Here is an 18,033-nt window from a genome sequence, read left to right on the forward strand (position 1 = left end):
TGGTGTGGCACATGGACTTTATTCCAACCCCTCCCCACCTCCTGGGGGGTGGGTTCACTCAGCACTCAGAAAGACCCTCTTGCGTGCAGTGTTGGTATACGGATGCCAGCGCCACTCCACATCTGCTGTGGCCTCCTGTTCCAGCGTGCCCAGGCGGATCATATACACTGCCGGGGGTGGAGATGGAAACATTGTTACCTAAACTGCCAGCACCCTACCACCACCAGAAGTGGAATAAAGCCCCAAACTCACACTTTAGTTCAAAGCGAGGTCCAACCTCAGTCAGCTCCACATTGCGATGGTTGGTCTTCTTATACACGTGGTGCCTAGGGCAATGGGAGGCAGGGCAGGGGTGAGGTGGGGGCAAAGAGTGGGTGTAGGTCAGTAATAAACAGCAGTCAGGACACCATTCTGTAACTAGCCCATGGACCTACCGGAAGGAGATATAGTCATCTTGGTTCGCGAAAGTTATGACCCGGTGGCTGTCATCTTTGGGCACAGGAAACAGGTAACGGAGTATGTCAGAGACCTGGGTCAAAGAGAAGGAGAGTGGCAAATGCCCAGCCTGGAACTCCCTGCCTCCAGGCCTCATCCCGTGAACCCAGACTCACCCGCTTGCCTAGGCGAGAGGAGAAGCCATGCATGATGAGGTGAGGCTTGGCCTCTGACATGGTGCCCAGGTCAGGGATGTCATGCCGCATGACCACATTGCACAGGGTGAAGTAAGCAGTGGGGCCGAAGGGCAGGTGGCTGACAATGAACCCCACTGGTGGGGCCAGATTGGGTCATCAGAAACCTTATCTGCTCTCAGACAACCACCCCAGCAGACCCTCTTCCCATCCACAGTCTTACCAGGTGTGCCTCGATGCTCATGGACAACCAGTAGGTCAGTGACACCATTGGCTTTGCAGGCTCGCACCAGTGCCCCTACCTCATGCCGGCCACGGTTCATGCGTTGGGCACCTGGGAACACCAACTTCAACTCCTGTATATGAACGTACTCCAATTAGGACTGGGGCCACTGGTGCCTTAGCAACTCCCACTCACTCCCTACTGGTACCTTTGCAAACATCTTGAGGCGGGAACTGGGGTCTCGGGAGGTAGTGATCATGATCTTAGGATCCTCAACTCCCGCCCATCGATATTCATCATCCGTGTGGTCGGTCACACCTGTCAGAGCATGAGGGGCAGGAACGTGACATTGTCTTGAGAAGTAAAATGCTAACTTGAAGGTGGCTGACTCTGTCTAGAGCAGCACTGTCTGACAATACCTTTGATGATGAAAATGCTCCTCACCTGCACTGGGCAAGAGGGTGACTCCCCAGCCCCACTGGTTACAAATACAAGTATGACTGAGGAACTGATTTTTAAATTTGATTTTAGTTCATTTTAACTATATTTATCACACAGGGTTAATGGCTACCATTGAAGTGCAAGTCCAGATTCTGTTAAGGCCAAAGGAAGTTTGTTAACTCCTTTCCCTCATAACAAAAGTGTATAATGTCTGTGATACCTATAATATTTGTTGAATAATGCAATGAAACATTTGGGTGTTAATGAAGTGCTGGGAGCTGAGGACATGGCAGTGAACAAAATGGACCCTGTGTCGCCTTGGTAGAGTTCACATTCTAGTAGGGGAACAATTAACAGACAAAACAGAGTAAGTAGGATAATAGCGTATGTGTTATAGAAATGAAACTGGGAACACTGAGTAAGAACTTTCCTGAGGTGCCATCTGTGGAGAGCCATGAGGGCACCAGGGAGAAACTTTCACGATGAGTTGCACAGCCTTTCCTTCAAGGTGTCTGAGGAATGCCATGGAAGCCAGCAGGCTCAAGTGCAGTGGGGAGAAGCTGGCAGGAACATTTACCTTCCCCGCCGGCATCATCAAACTCCAGGGAACCCTGTAAGGCCAGAGCCTCCCTGCGTAACTCGGTGGGAATCAGGCGGTTCTCTGCAAGGGGAACATAGAAGGGCTGAGTTAGACACATGCACCCACCAAGCCCTCAGTTTATACAACACTGTGGCTTATAAAAACTTACAGACTTAATTAAAAAGTACCCTTTCACTCCTCTCTGTGCAGAAAAGTGATACATATTTTTGGCAGGGGGAAGAGAAAAGCAAAACTATTTTGGTCTATATGCCAACCTGTCAACAATGGTTACAGGAGACCTCATTTTCTATGGTTCCCGAGTCTCATTGTTTGAGGACTTTCTAAAATATTTAATTGCAAGTATATAATTGTTTTTGTAATTAGAAAAAAATTAACAAGCTATTTTTTAAAAGAATACACACAGAGGGCTCTTTCTGTATGAGGGTGGACCAGAAACCCTGAAACCTTCTGACAACAAAACTGCTCATCTTAATGCTCCGGGTGAGAGGTTTCCTCTGTGAACTACAGCTGGACTTGGTAAAAGAAGGGCTGGCTGCGGTGGGTATGCCTACAGAGCTGAATATGAACATGCCCTTGGACCCAGCTTTTCTTTCCAATACGCCCCGGAGAAATTCTTGCACATGGAAGAGAAGGTTCATAGCAGCAATGCTGTTTCTAACTACCCCAAACTAAAAATAAGGTCAGCACCAAGCACAGGGAAATGGGAGCCCCCACCATACTCATTGGGTCTTAAAAGCAATGCTAAATGAAAACCTAAAGCTGGGAAAGAATACATACAACTTAATAAGTAAGTGTAAAACTAAAAACCGACCCATTTCATTTAGGAATACAAACAAGTACGACATAAGCACAAAGAAAAGCAATGAAATGGTTTATTTCATTCAATGAAATATTCACAGTATTCAATACTGTGGCTATTCTGAGTTGGGGAAAATACTCCTGAATTTCAATATATTAAGCATTTTTTATTTCTAATGTGGGCAGATAGGTCACAGGTGTCTAACAACGCTTCATCTAAACATATAAACATATACCACATGTACTTTGTATGTCTAAAACACAGAAAATCAAAGTGAATTTAAAATAATCAAAGGTATTAAGCTGATGTACCATCCAGATAGGAAACAAGCTCCGCCCACACAAGAGGTAAGAGACAGGGATAAATACAACATTTCCATTCAGGCATGCGTAACCCTCTTTATCAGTATAACAAGAAAATGGAGAAAATATTGCAAAGGTAGATCCTAATTCACAACTCGAATAAAACTAAGTTCCCTACGGTTTAACACTTTAAAATGCAATGGAATCATACTAACGCCAAAAGGCGGTAAGATATTGTACTTCTTGTACCCAAGAAGGTGGCAAAAAGAAAAACAGCGCCAAGAGGGTACGGGGGTGAATATCTATAGGATGACGTAAAAACTTAAAATTTGGGATGAACCAAACACACAGTGTAAACAAAATGGGAAAACTGTAAAATCTGGATACTGCAGCATAGATGATGCGTGATTTATTGCATCTCGGAAGGAACGTCTGCAAACCAACAGGAGGACCCAACAGGCAAGGAAACGGCCAGGAAGTACCCGAAGCGCTGCGCAGCCACACTAACGCTAAGAAACGCCGGCACCCGCGTCCCGCCCGCCCGGCCTGTCACTCCGCGGGGCTCCGGCAGGTGCCGAGGCCGGCCGGCCGCCCGCGCAGGTGAAGCCACCGGGCCGCGTACCTTGCAGCGCGCGCCGAACCTTGTCCTTCCGCTCCTGGGCCGCTCGCTGCGACTCCTCCTGGGCCCTGCGGTACAGGTACTCGCGGCGCAGGCGGGCCTCGCGGCGCAGCTGCCGGACAGCGGGGCCGCTCAGCCTTGTCCTCGCCGCACGCCCACGCGCCCCCGGCCCAGGAACCACCCCCAGCCTCCAGCATCCCCCCTACCATCCCGAGCGCGGCTTCCACGTGGGTCCGGGAGACTCTGCCGCGGCCGCAGGAGCCACGCCACCCTCGCGTCTGCCCTCAACCAACAACGTCGCTCGACGCTTCACCACGCTTGGCTCCCGTAGCAGTGCCCGACGTTAAGATGGCGGAGCGTGGGTTGGTAGTCGCAAGGCGATTGGCCAGTCCGGAGGCGCATGCTCCCTGCAACAGCCAATAAGGGCATCAAGACGTTATCACGTCGCCTAGGAGAGCAGTGAGTCAGATGTCGCTGCGTGTCTCATGACTTGTCACTGTTGTGCGCGATGCTCAATGTTAGGATTATGAACCGCTAAAGTAATCATAATTCGTTGTTCGAAATGATCCAGCAACTGGAAAAGCAGCACAGCGGTTGTCTGGAGGTTCGCCTACCGGCTCCTGGAATTAAAGCCTCGTCTCCCTTAAAATCAAAAGTGACTTGATGGCGGCCATACGGCTGTGCGTCTTCCATCACCACAGCTCTAGCCTTATTCTCGTGCGGCCTCTTCCAGAAGCACCTCGGAACCACCCGCAGCTCTAGCCGACTGTTTGCCTGGCTGTCCCGCTCCGGAGGGACTAGTCCATTCTCTAGGGCTGTTCTGAGAGCGCTTGCCTTTAAAGGCGGGGACCTGGTGGCCTCTACACGGTGGCTAACTCGCCCCCGCCCCCCCTCGGCTGGGCACGCCCCTGCAGGTGGGTCTATTGGTTGCCGGGCCGTGGGACGAGCGGCGATTGGGCGACCTGTGAGGACGCCGGTTCCAGGCCTCTGTCCGCTGGGCCCATGGCTGCGCCGGACCTCCGCTCGGAGCTGGACTCGCTGCTTCTGCAACTGCTCCGGGACCTGGAAGAACTGGAGGCGAAGCGGGCGGCGCTGAACGCCCGGGTGGAGGAGGTGGGACCTTGGAGAGGGGTGGGCGGGCGTGCGAGGGTAAACCGAGTCTCACCACCCTCTCTTACCCCAGGGCTGGCTCTCGCTCTCCAAAGCTCGCTATGCCATGGGCGCCAAGTCTGTAGGTCCTCTGCAGTATGCCTCCCACATGGAGCCACAGGTCTGCGTCTACACCAGGTGAGGAGCCATGCTTGCTGGAGCCGGTGGGTGGGCAGGGTCCAGGCTGGGGCCTCCAAATATCCATACTGCCTTCTTGTTCTTCAGCGAGGCCCAGGACGGACTCCAGAAGTTCTGGGTGATGAGAGCCAGCGCCCAGACTCCAGAGGAGCTGGGACCCCGTGAGGCAGGTGAGTCCCTCTTTCTTCGTCAGGGCGCTCTCCCAGTGTGGAAAACAAAATGTACAGGAGAATAGAGGAGGTGAGTTTATTAAGGGTGTTGCGATAGAGAGGGCGGCCTGGATTGGAGGATCACAGTGTCTCGCCAGGCTGTTTTCTTCTGTAGGGTGAAATAGACAAGTTATAGCTGAGGTCCGTTACAGTTGGGATAGTTTTGCAATCAGGGGAAGTTTCATTCAGTTGAACAGAAAATGTTTATATGTCTAACTGGTTTCAGAGGAGAAACTTATAATTTCAATCACTTATGAGACGAATGGGGAGTTAGAGGATCTGTCCTACCTTTCAGCATGTTCAGGCAAAATGGGGAAAGTCAGTGTGTTGGCACTGTCACAGCTAAACAAGGGGTCATCTGCTGATCTTGAGAGTCATGGGAAAGAGTGGTCAGGGCCTCATCTGAATCACAAAGGGAAGGGTTGTTCTTTGTGGTAAGATGTTCTCTGGAACATAAATGGTTGGAGGCATTTTTCCAGCCATCAGTGTTTGTCAGGATCATGAGCTCAAATCAAATTCAACATTGTCACAGAGGAGACAAGGTACAAGTAATGTACCCCAACCTCCAGTCTGTCTTTCTCCAGCTTTGCGCAGGCGCAAGGGTCTCACCAAAACCCCAGAGCCGGAGTCCTCCCCAGCCCCCCGGGACCCTCTGAATTGGTTTGGAATCCTGGTTCCTCACAGTCTGCGGCATGCCCAAGCCAGCTTCCGAGAGGGTGAGTGGATGCTCTATCTACAGGAAGCACTTGAGCACTGATGCCATGCCTGGCTGGGGTTAATCTGCAAAAGGTTTTCTAGGTTTCTCCTTAGCAGGCTTTTGTTGCACAGCTGCTGGGCTTTTTTTTGTTTTGTTTTGTTTTGTTTTGTTTTCAAAAAAGCATTTACTGGCTTTTGGCAATGTTCCAGGCTCATGCTAGGTGCTGGGGATACAGCAGGAAACAATAAACAGCCCTCTTGGATTGAAGGGAGAGCGAGAACATGCAAATAACTAAATAGGTTCTTTATATAATACCAGGTAGTAAGAATTGTTATGAAAAAAATAAGATAGGGTATGGTGGATGGAGTGAGACAAGAGTGGGGAGGGTAACTATTTTATGGAGGGTAGTCTGGAAAGGCCTCTCTGAAGAGATGGAGGTGATCTGGAGGATCCGTGCTATAGGCAGAGGGACTAGCCAGGGCAAAAGCTTTGAGATGAAATCATGTTCAGGATGGCAGAGAGGAGGCCAAGTGGGCTGGACTGCCACTTATGTATCAAGGAATGGAAGGAGTGAGATCAGAGGGGCTGGGCCCAGGTGATTTTAGGTGTAGGTCCTGATGAAGACTTTGGGGAGTCACGGATTGCTTTGAAGAGAGGGAGGCACAGTTGGACCCACAGAGTGATAGAAGACTGGCAAGAACAGAGAGACGAAGCAGGTGCCAGAGACCAGCCAAGCTTGAAATGAAGGTAGAGGCAGTGAAGGAGAGGGTCACTGATAAGAACCTGCATGTTTTGAGAGTACAAGCAACAAGATTTGCTGACAGATCATTTTGAGAGTAAGGGAAGGAGAAGAGTGAAGGATAAGCCCACAGATTCCAGCAGGAACACCTGGGAGAGTGAAGCTGCTCTCACCTGGTGTGAGAGGGCTGCACAGCTACAGCCAAGGGTAAGTCAGGAGTTGGGCAAGAGTATGTTCCTAGGCTGTGTGGTGGAGACTCTGATCGGGTGTCAGGACACATGCATCCAAGTTTGGAAGAGACTTGGGCTGGAAAGAGAGATTTGGGGAGCCCACTGCATAACATTGGTGTTTAAATTTCCAAGTTGCTGGCACAGATATAGCATTAAAGCAGAGATCAGCAGAGGGCCTCAGAGTGTGGACAGAAGGTAGGAGGAAGAAGGGGAGAAACCACTGGAGGAAACTGAGAAGTAGCAGAGACAGGAGCAACACTCAAAGGGTGAGAGATCCAAGACAAGAAAGTGAAGGAGGTGAGCAGATGTGTGGCCAGCCCTCTTGGCAGGCAGGTAGGCTGAAGACTGGATGGGCAAGTGGATTGGGCATGGAGTGCCCAAATGACTTAATAGCAGAAGCATCAGGGTAGACCCCATGGCTCAGCGGTTTGGTGCCGCCTTCAGTCCAGGGCGTGGTCCCGGAGACCTGGGATCGAGTCCCGCATGGGGCTTCCTGCATGGAGCCTGCTTCTTCCTCTGTCTCTCTCTCTCTCTCTCTGTCTCAAATAAATAAATAAATCTTAAAAAAAAAAAAAGAAGCATCAGGCAAAAGCCACCTAGATGGGGATCCAGAATGTGGAGCACTCTTGAGGGCAGAGAAAACATGTAGAAAGAGAAGGCAGGAAAAATGAAGGACTATTAAAATGAAGGAAGGAAATGAGGGCATGCAGCAGTGTTATGATCTGTGAGTAATATGATCAGTGTTAGTTCCTGGTGGGTAATATAAGGGAGTAAAGGAAGTCTATTGCAGAGGTGACATTTTTGTAAAGATCTGAAGGAGGTGAGGGTGTGGGGTCTAGTGAAATTCTGAAGTAGCCAGTGCAAGGCTCTTCCTGGAATATTTTAGGAATACTGTGGAGGCCAGAGAGTTCTGGAGGCTTTCCAGTCCCTGGAAATGTTCAGAGCCCCCTGAGTCATGTGTTACATTGAAGATACCATGGTGACAGTCTTATCTCTTCTTCTAGGCCTGCAGCTGGCTGCAGACATGGCCAGCCTTCAGATCCGCATCGACTGGGGTCGAAGCCAGCTCCGGGGGCTCCAGGAGAAACTCAAGCATCTGGAGCCAGAATCTGCCTGACTTGTGACCAGAGGCAGGGTCGTGAGCACAGCTGTTCTTTGGTGTGGCTGCCTTATCTCAGGACTCCTTGCTTCACAGATTGTCCCTGCTCCTATTCCCACCTCAACAAGTTCTACTCCTTAAAATTTCTCTGGTTTGCATGTTTCTAGCTTTGTTAGGTATGAAACTTTGAAGAGGCCAACTGAATACTCTTGAAAGTCACTACTGTGAAACCACTTCTAAGTTTGTATTCTCCTAGGACACATTCATGTGGGGCAGGGGCAAAGCTGTTAGGTTAGTTTATAAACAACCAGAACAGCCTCATGGATGTATCAGCTGTGGTTTCTTTACAGAATGAAATACTGCATAATTAGTGGTAGGGAAGGACAAGAAATAGATGCTTCAGTTTCACTAGATTCTCAAAACTGATTTTGATGTAGGAAAAAACAAATATGGCTAATAAATCAAGACAGTATGATTCCATGTCAATAAAAAACATGAACACCTGAGTAGATAAGGTAGTCCTTGACAGGTTTTAGGCCAGAAAATGAAAAAGGTCTTAGATTTTCAAGGGAACTCTAAGTACTCTTTCATTATCTTTATAGGAACAAGACCAAACTGCTTTTAAGTTTTGAAGGGCTAGATGTATTTCCTGTGACGGGAACTGTGTCTTCATTTTCTTACTGGGTTGTTCGTATTTTTAGCAGTTTGTAGAAGGTAATCTTTATGTTTGGGGACAATTACTTCTTTGTTCATAATATGAAGTGTAAATATTTTTTCCCAGTTTCTCTTGTAACTTTGCTTCTGGTGTTTTGTTTTTGAAATCTTCATTGTAAAATAAAGCACATTACATTACTCAAAATAATTGAATAGCTTAATGAATAAAGTGAAAGCTATAGTAACTATCACTCAACTTTTTTTTAAGTTAATTTTCTTAATTGACTTAAGAGTTGAATTTATCAATCAGCCGTTTTATAATTTCTGGATTTAGGGTGGTAAATGATGTGATAAAGGAATTCTCCAGTATTTTCCATAGAACTTATATGGTTTCATTTAGGGTCTGGGGTGAATCCTGCATGTGAGTCTAATGTGCCGCCGGGCTACAGACTCACCGCTTGTTGGAGACCGTAGTCCCAGGACCGCCACTCCTTTTACTGTCCGTTAATACGGAGCTTCTGCACTCGCATCGCAGTCGGTCAGATTTGTGACCGGATGGGGGGAGCCTTGAGCTTGAGCTGTCAGTGAAAAACCTAACGGAAGCACTTTTCAAAAGGAAACTGGAGAAAAAAGTATATCCCCTCCCACAGAGGTTGAATTTGAGAACACAATCCTGCTACCAACCAAGTGTCAACCAGTGAGATGTTGAAGCCAAAATAAGTAAAAGAAAACAATTCGTCTTTGTTTTTCACGGAAAAGATATTCACGTGGAACTCCGGTTCCGGGCGGGATCCTTTATTTTAGATGTCAGTTGGTGTGGACGCTCAAATAGCCCTCCTTTCACTGAAGTTGGCCTTTGGGTACGCGAGCCGGCAGCTTCCGCCAACACCCCGCAAGCAGCCCCCGCGACCGTCCTCTGGGGGGAGGATTTCCGGGCGCAGGAGTTCCCGCCCCCAACGGAGACCCGGATGTGCCGGCCCAGGCTCCCGCAGGGAGCGAGGCCTCGAGAAGGGCTCGCGCAGCCGCAGTCAGATGTTCCGGGGCGGAGCGAGCCCCGCGGTCCCCGGCGGCTGCTGTTGCTCTGTGGAGTCGTAGGTGGCACGCTGAGATAAGTGATATGTGCAAAACGAAAGCCGTGCATGCAGCACCTCCCATATGGTCTAGCGGTTAGGATTCCTGGTTTTCACCCAGGCGGCCCGGGTTCGACTCCCGGTATGGGAATGGGAGTAGCTTTTGTTTTCTACTTAGGCAGAATTTTGTATTTTCGCCACTGGAGTGCTTCAGGTCAAATTGGACATTTCTCTCTATGTAACCTTAGAAAAGTCAGGGCCCGGAAAACTCTAGGACCGATCACCCCGTGTTTTGAACAAAGTTTTAATTTTCCATCACATCATTAACTGGTTTCTCTATCAGTAACTCATTATAGAAGATACCGTTATATTTAAATATTGAATGATATTTAAGATATTCAAAATTCGTTGTCAATCTCAGCGGAGGGTGACCACTGCCCGGCAGCTTCCACACACCCCTTGGGGGAGCCTGCTAGGGAGGAAGGAAGGTCAGCTGGAGTCACGACACGTGCAGCTCCTGCTGGAGCGGGTCCAAAGCTGGGCTGCAGCAAGGGCAGCTGTCTCTGAGGGCAGAAGGTAAGTGCACGAATGGACTGGAGAGGCCAGCTGGGAGAAGTCTCTGGCAATTTAATTTTCTCTGGTCTTGCGGCTGCTTTGTTTGCCTTCTAGTCCAGTGGTTGGGGTTCCTAAGCAATCTGGCTTGCCCCTGTTAATTGAACTTTTAAAGAGTTCCCCCTCAACACTTGCACACTTTCAGTCAAAAGGAGAGACAAACCTACAAACCGGAGTCACTAAGTGCCTTCGTCAGTGTTCCACCCGCTTTGTCAGGTTCATTTACTCAACCCAGGGCTGCGGTCCTCCATTCAGAAGTGGATCACTACACTCATTCATTCATTCATACATTTGGAGGGGGGAAGAATTTACTTCTGAAATCATATTAAGTATATAGGTTAAAATAGGATACAGTGGAGCTCGGAAGTCATCACTTTGGTCCTCACAAGACAAAAAAAAAAGCTGAATAAACTAAAATTTAACAACTCTTCTTAGATCCATGAGAAATTTGAAGTCACAGGGCGAATAGCCGCCTTGAAAATTGGGAAGAAGAATGAGCACAAAGTCATAGTATAAGGCTCAGAAGCTGCTGCTGGAGCCAGTAACTGGTAGGAAAACTTGAGGGCTAATTGACTCTGATGAGAGAAAAACTCTCTAAAGGCCTGTTATATAAGGGAGGCTTATTCTATTTTTATTTTTATTTTATTTTGACACATTAAATATTTATTGTTCTTTTGCAGAACAAGAGTCCTAGACAGTTAACCATCATGGTGGCTTAATTCAGACAAAAATATCCAAGCGGCATCAATTTATTACCAGAGCAGTTTTAACAGCAGCTCACTAAATTATTAACAGAATCATTTTCTAGAAAATACTAATCTAGTCACATGAATATGAAATAGGTGAAATACAAGAATGCTATAAAGATTTTGTGCAATGCACTTTTAGTTCTCCACAGTTTTGTTGGGTATGGAGCAAATATAACTGGGCTCTGATATAGACAATTATTGATATAATTTTCAAGTTTTCCAGTGTGGGAAAGGGATGGTGGCTGTTGCCCTCCTCAGCATGGAGCCCATGACATGCCCTAGGCAAGTTCAGACCCAACTCACACATCTGCAAGCAGACTAGAAATAGCCAATCAGGTAAATGCCAGTTTTCCGCAAATAAAAACTGAAAAAAAGAAACATAAGATTTTGACAGAAAAGTTTCCAACTCTGTTAGAAATCTAGGCATGGATCAATGGCCATCAGACTCAGAACCCTCAGGAAAACTGAAGAAATTCTTCAGAGATGACAAAGGCAAAGGTTTTCTACCTGAGCTTCAGGGTGGTCAGCACAACCTCACTCCTGCACTCAGCTCCTCAGCCAGGACAGAGAGAAAAAGGCAGATTCACCAGAGGAGCTGGGACATTCTTATTTATAAATGAAGGAAATGAAGAGGCCCCAACTAGAGCAAGTACAGATTTTGTGAAAGAGTAAAGGCCTCGAGTATGACATTGATCAAAGGCAAAAGAAGAGATTTCTATCTACAGTAATATCTTTGTTTAATTTTTCCAAAGGGGAAGCCATTTTAGATTTCTTTCTAGGTCAGCATGACTATATAAACTTTGTTTAAACCAAAAGCCTGATTTATAGCCCTCCAAGCATATGTCATTCATCTGCTTTGTAAATGAGTAGCCTAAAGGTAAACCATCATGTCCTTAAGGTGTTGATGACTACACCTGCTCCTTGCATTTCTTAACATTAAAACTTGTGATTCCTGCCTATATGTTAATCTGTAATCTCTTGACCTTTTACAAGATGTAAAACTATAATCCTATACAAAGTGTTCATTGTCTGGAGCATTATCTTCTCTGTGAAGAGTATGTTTCTCAGGCAGCTGTCCTAATGGGCTTGAATAAAACTTAATTTCTTTTAGAGTTTCTAAGTTGTACTCATATTGCATTGACAACCCTCACATTCTTTTTTTAATTTAAATTCAATCAGCCAACATATAATATATCATTATTTTCAGATGTAATTTTCCACAATTTATTGGTTATAACACCCAGTGCTTATCACATCATGTGCCCTCCGTAATGCCCTCATATTCTTGTGGGCTTTACCTCCAGAAACCCTACCAAGTTGTTAGGGTCCAGATGAGCAGAATCCCCTGGTGCTTCTGGCAAGAGAGGGGAAAGTAACCACTTTGAAATATGCCAGAGCACTCAGTTCTCCTCAACAAAGGCCTATCCTAAAACAAACAAATAAAACAAAACAAACCAACCAACCAAAGGCCTATCCTCAGGGAAACTATTTTACTAGAGCCCACCCAACCTAGAGAAAGATAAATGATCCTAACCTCCTCTAGCCTTCTATGTCACATAAGGGAGAATAAAAACCTAAGAAGCACTTATGAAGGTTACAGCCTGAGGGCAGAAGCTCAGTAAAAAACTATAGATTATATTTCTCTTCCCCCCATGGTTATCACCACATCACTAAGGTTCTTGTTATGATATGTATAATATGTAATACAACTGAAAGAACTGTAAGGGTCAGAACCTATGTAAGAAGAATTCTGATGGGAAACCCAAACACAACAGAGGAGACTAAGGGTATTATGCTAAGTGAAATAAGGTGATTGGAGAAAGACAATCATCATATGGTTTCACTCATATGTGGAATATAAGAAATAGTGAAAGGGACCATAAGGGAAGGAGGGGAAACTGAATGGGGAAAAATCAGAGAGGAAGACAAACCATGAGAGGCTCTTGACTCTGGAAAAACAAATGGAGGGTTGCTGAATGGGAGATGGGGGTGGGGGGATAGGGTAACTGGGTGATAGGCATTGGGGAGGGCACGAGATGTGATAAACACTGGGTGTTATGAAATATGTTGGCAAATTGAATTTAAATTAAGAAAATAAAAACACTGGAGGAAATTTTAGCCTCAGATACCAACAGCTACAGCAAACAATAAGCACAGACTGATTCCTAGCCAGATTAATATAAATCCCACACTAAAAGTCTATTTAACTCAATTCCTTTTACCTGTTACATCACATCTACCTTTCAACAAAAATTTAAAAGTTGGAGGATAAAGCATGTCTGTAATTGAGAACCTCTATCAGCCCATATCCTATATATGGGGCTTTGGAAGTGGGGCTTTCCATCTCTGTTGGATGATCTTAGGTTGCCAGTAGTTTTCCTGGTATAACGTTCTCAGAACCCTTGTCAGCCTATGCGGTTCTTGGGGTTTCAGCCCTCAGACAAGACAGTCCTCCACAGATATTTCCTGGATAACCTCATCTCTATTCTTGTTTCTGCTGAGATGTCCAGTTGGAACCATGAGTCACAAACCCAATTTCTTTAGCAAAAGATTGTCCAGCCACACCCTTGACCCTTTTTTTCAGAGCACACTTTCCAACAGTGAATTTCTTAATATTTGAATCCTTTGTAATCTTAATAGCCTGAGAACCACCCAAATCATCAAGAGCTGGCTCCTTTTTGTTTAACTGTCCTTTTCTTAATTTACTTCTTTCCTTTTGCTTTTTACTATAAGCATCAAGGAGAATCAGTCTGTGCCTTCAACACTTTACTTAGAAATCTCTTCAGCTAAATATCCAAGTTCATTGCTTCTAAGTTCTGCTTTCTGTCAAACGGTAGAATACAATTCAGCCAAGTTCTCTACCACTTTGAAAAATGGATTGCTTTTCTTCAGTGTCCAAAACATGTTTCTCATTTCCTTCTAAGTTCTTTCCAGAAACACCTTTAACTTTCATATTTCTACTTATGTTCTGTTCACGTCAATATTTATATTCTCTAAGAGGATAGAAGCATTCTTTACTATGCTCCTTACTTATCTTTTAGCTCTGGCCAGAATAACCTTTAATGTCCATATGTATTTCCACTGAACATCTCTTCAAGGCATTCCAGGCTTCTTCTGTCTTGTGCTTCAAAATTCTTCCAGCCACTATTTCTTACCCAATTCCCAAGCCACATTCTACATTCTTAATCAATTGTTACAGGAACACCCTACGTCATGGTGTCAGAATCTACACGAGTTTCCTAGGGCTGCCATTATAAATTACCACAAACTTGGTAATTTATTATCTCTTAATTCTGAGGCCAGAAGTCTAAAATTATGCTGTTGCTAGGGCCACCCTTCCTCTGAAGGCTCTAGGGAAAACTCCTTCCTTGCCTCTTCCTAGCTTCTGGTGGCTCCTGGAAATCCTTGTCATTCCTTAGGTGGTAGATGCATTGCTCAATTTCTGTCTCCATCTTATATGGCCTTCTTCCCTCTACGTCTCTTCTCTTCCTGTAAGGACAACAGTGATTGGATATAGGGCCTATTCTAATCCAATATAACATCATCTTAGCTTATTTTCATCTTCAAAGATCCTATTTTCAAATAAGATCATACACTGATGTTTCAGGTGGACAAGAATTTGGGAGAAGACACTGTTCGCCTCACTACTGAGCACATGTTGGAACTAATTACAAGACTAGTGGATTCTTATAATATAGTTCTTATAAATGCTATCTTGATTCAGCTTTGAGCTCTGGCTGGAGGCCAATTTCCCTTCTAAGTAGCTAATTAAATCCACACCCCAACCACTTCCTTTATCAGGCTCTCACACTAAAGGGCTATTGTATCCCTATCCTATTCTCTCCAGGGCCAGGTATCAGACAACCAGGGGAAGCCCCTATGCCCCTGAGCCTGCTGAAATTATTCAAACTAGCCAATCCTAACCCTGGTTACCCTGACTAATCCATTCATTCCCCAGGAAATCCTCATAAAGTCTTTTGTGTACAGGTTCCTCTTCACTCTCTCTGCGTCTTGATCTCACCCTTGGTCATTCTTTGTCCCCCACGGCCACCCTCTTTCCCCCACATGATGTGTACCCCTTTCTCCTGGGAACCTTGAGTAAAATAAACCATCTTTTCAGTGGCAGTTGTTTTCTGATCTATTGGCCTTACCATGCCTAAATAGTAGTAATAGTAGTAGTAGTAGCAGTAGTAGTAGTAATAGTTGTAGTAGTAGTAGTAATAATAAATAAATAAAACCTACCAAAACAATTGGCCCAGCAAAGCAGGATGGCTTGGTTCCAGACCAAATGATATGACACTAGACTTTTCTTGACTTACATGCTCTTCCAGATAGCAGTAGCTACCTGGGCAGGCATGCCACTAGCTAGCATGTTGGTGCTGTGGGCCATAGCTGCTTTTTGTTTCCTCTACCAGATGTTGCTGTGAATCTACTCCACAAGTTGTGAAATTTGTGAATAGTCCTCCCTTATGTTCTTTCTGAGTCAAGGTGTTAAGTGTCCAGGACAGAGAAGTTGGGGGCAGTTCAAATTAATCAGCTACTTCTCATTGTTAAGAGGCTCCTCTGAAGAGAGTTAGGTGTGACCCCATCCAAGTGGCAGGAGATGGTCTGAGCAGCCTACTGGTCAGCAAGTGGTGAGGCCAATGAAGTCATTATATCCTATAACAGTCAATTTATTTGGCCTATTCCACACTACAGTAGGAGACTACTCTGTCTCAAACCATTTATAGGGTCAATGTGAGGGCGTCCTAGTGATCATGGCACCCACATGTCATGTGATCCTGTGGTAAAGGTCATAATTGTTATGCTGTTGTTTGTCTAACTTCCTGACTCAGTTGGGTAGGGGAGACCACATGGATGGAAACCAGTAGCGCAAAGCTTAATGAAAAGGGAAAGATTGGGGGCACTATCCTTACCCTATCTAAGACCCCTGAGGAAGTCATGCCATTGTCTTAGGAATGTAAAACTCATGGACCCTTCTGAGTGCTGCTGCTTACCAGTACACCAAGGGCCTTATGCTCAAAACCTGTGTCTTCAAAATACTGATAAGGCCACTGTTGCTCTCATGGAAGTCCATGTGGACCCTCAGAGGTCAATTGAGACATCACAGAGAGGGAGGCCACTGCCTACAGACAGGACCACTGGACCACAAGAGTTTACCTGTTAAGTATTCAAAGGTCAAAATGGTTTGGGACACACAGGAGACTAAAACAAAAACTAAAATTTTTACCTGCCTGTACATATAAGTCATTTTTAAAGACTTTACCCAAAAAAGATAATGGAAAAAAAATTGGTACTACAAGACAATTACACTGTCCCGAGAACAGGCTATTATAGCTCTTTAAGTGCAAACCCCCATCTTTGGGAGGTGGATTTGGAAGGCTTGGAAGGAGAAAGAGCCACCTATTAGGGGCTCCTCTCTTTCCCCTGCTTTTGCTGTAACCACTTAGAACACACATAGTGTTATTAGTCACAGATAGAAACTATAAATTGTGCATTCAGGCAGCTAAAAGACTAAGATGAACAAACAAACCAAAAAAGGAAAAAGGGGGAAAAAACCACCCAAAGAAATGTAAATACAGGGTAAAAAAATAAAAAGTAAATAAAGCGTATAAATTTAATTTGACTTAATTGTAAGTGGAAAATTTACTTAAAGAATTTATATTAAAAAAAAACAACAAAAGGGGCACTGATTGGCTTTTGTGCCTCAACAATATAGGTTCTAAATGAACTTTTAACATCTGCTAAAATGCACCAACTGACAAAACTTCATGATCTTAATCAATGCTTGGGCTCAAACTACAGTTATCCCCAAGGGTCCCACTAAGTATAAACACTGTACTCCCTAAAATCTTGGGAAAGTCACTAAATAGAAAATAGAGAAAAGTAAGTATGCTTCACTTTAACTATAGCCTTGCCTAAATTTCCCATATTCATAGTACTTATTGCTCTAATATATCCCATATTGGATACGGATCTCTAACACAATGAATTAAAATTAAGTTTTGGCATTTATAAATTGGCAGAATAATAATGAGACCTCCATAGACCTCCAGTTAATATGGCCCAATGTAAGAACAGGGCCTTTAAGTAGTAAAACTATTATATAAGACCTAATTAATAAAGGAATGATTTCCCCACTGATTCTTTAACAACTCAGTTTGCCTGATTTCAAACAACAAAAAAAGCATGGATGACTCAGGATTGATAAATGCAACCCTAATTTTATGGTCCCATCTAGTAATTATTTCATACCTAGTGCCAAATATTAAAATTATTGATGCCATCCAATCAACAACCAGTAGATATTTTTCTATTACAGATTTATGTAATATGTTCTGTTTAGTGCCAATTTCAACAGCCTCTCAGCTGCAGTTTGCCTCACCTCCAAAGGGACACAATATACCCTTTCCAGGCTGCCCATGAGGTTCCTCACAGCTTTACTATCATACATAATCCATAATCGTTACAGACAGGATCTTAACTTTCTCCACAAATAGCACTATGACATTACATTGATGACCATCCTCCAAGGATACTCATTGGATACATTCATTAAGGACAATTAAGGACATACAAATCCCTTTTGGGTTCTGGTGGCAACATATTTACAAGTTTTTCTTAATCTCATCGCCGCTACTTACAAATCAGCCTATCTTAAATGGGGTTCCTCCTACAAATACTCTAGAATCTGTCCCAATTAAAATCAACAGGCACTTCCATTAGTGCCCTCAGAGACTCCTTCACTAAAGAGGTTTGACACCTTTTCTCATGCCTCCTGGGGTATCTGGACCACATATAAAGTCATAAGTTGCCCCAAAGCCTCTGGTGCAAGAAGCTGGACTTCTTGGCTCTTTGATAACTCTTCTGGCTACATACTGGTATGTCCTGGAAATAAGGACTCTCACTCATGGGCCCTGAGCCCATGACCATCCATACCCAGCTTCTCATTAGGCTTTGGATCATGGAAACAGCGTACCACAAGCTCAACACGGCTATTCAGGGCTCCTGAAGACAGGGTGCAGGCGGTCCAAGCCCTCTGGTATATTCCACCTACAGGAGGGAGTGGATTT

The 18,033-nt window shown here is 45.1% G+C and overlaps 2 protein-coding genes and 1 non-coding gene across 5 annotated transcripts; 2 read left to right on the forward strand and 1 right to left on the reverse strand.

The window, feature by feature from the left end:
- On the reverse strand, positions 1-4,480 carry IMP4 (IMP U3 small nucleolar ribonucleoprotein 4). Of its 2 annotated transcripts, XM_072795843.1 has the most exons (9): positions 3,821-4,480; positions 3,618-3,726; positions 1,871-1,954; positions 1,061-1,170; positions 853-985; positions 612-766; positions 435-529; positions 253-326; positions 1-167 (listed from the first exon to the last, which is right to left on the reverse strand). In XM_072795843.1, exons 1-9 carry the CDS (start codon positions 3,821-3,823, stop codon positions 55-57), a joined length of 876 nt encoding a protein of 291 aa, XP_072651944.1. In that variant the 5' UTR covers positions 3,824-4,480; the 3' UTR covers positions 1-54. The 2 variants fall into 2 exon arrangements, with proteins under 2 accessions (XP_072651944.1, XP_072651945.1); XM_072795844.1 differs by lacking the exon at positions 3,618-3,726 and having other exon boundaries at positions 3,821-4,475.
- On the forward strand, positions 3,553-8,737 carry VMA22 (vacuolar ATPase assembly factor VMA22). 2 transcript variants are annotated; one of them, XM_072795847.1, is made up of 5 exons: positions 3,553-4,727; positions 4,798-4,901; positions 4,989-5,071; positions 5,695-5,826; positions 7,781-8,737. In XM_072795847.1, the coding sequence occupies exons 1-5, from the start codon at positions 4,617-4,619 to the stop codon at positions 7,891-7,893; spliced, it is 543 nt and encodes a 180-aa protein (XP_072651948.1). In that variant the 5' UTR covers positions 3,553-4,616; the 3' UTR covers positions 7,894-8,737. The 2 variants fall into 2 exon arrangements, with proteins under 2 accessions (XP_072651948.1, XP_072651947.1); XM_072795846.1 differs by having other exon boundaries at positions 4,046-4,727; positions 5,680-5,826.
- Positions 8,738-9,678: 941 nt separating this feature from the next.
- On the forward strand, positions 9,679-9,750 carry TRNAE-UUC (transfer RNA glutamic acid (anticodon UUC)). The gene has a single exon. It is a non-coding gene; the product is annotated as a tRNA-Glu (tRNA).
- The last annotated feature ends 8,283 nt before the right edge of the window (positions 9,751-18,033 follow it).

Source organism: Canis lupus, chromosome 24, assembly GCF_048164855.1.
Source record: "Canis lupus baileyi chromosome 24, mCanLup2.hap1, whole genome shotgun sequence".
NCBI lineage: Eukaryota > Metazoa > Chordata > Mammalia > Carnivora > Canidae > Canis > Canis lupus.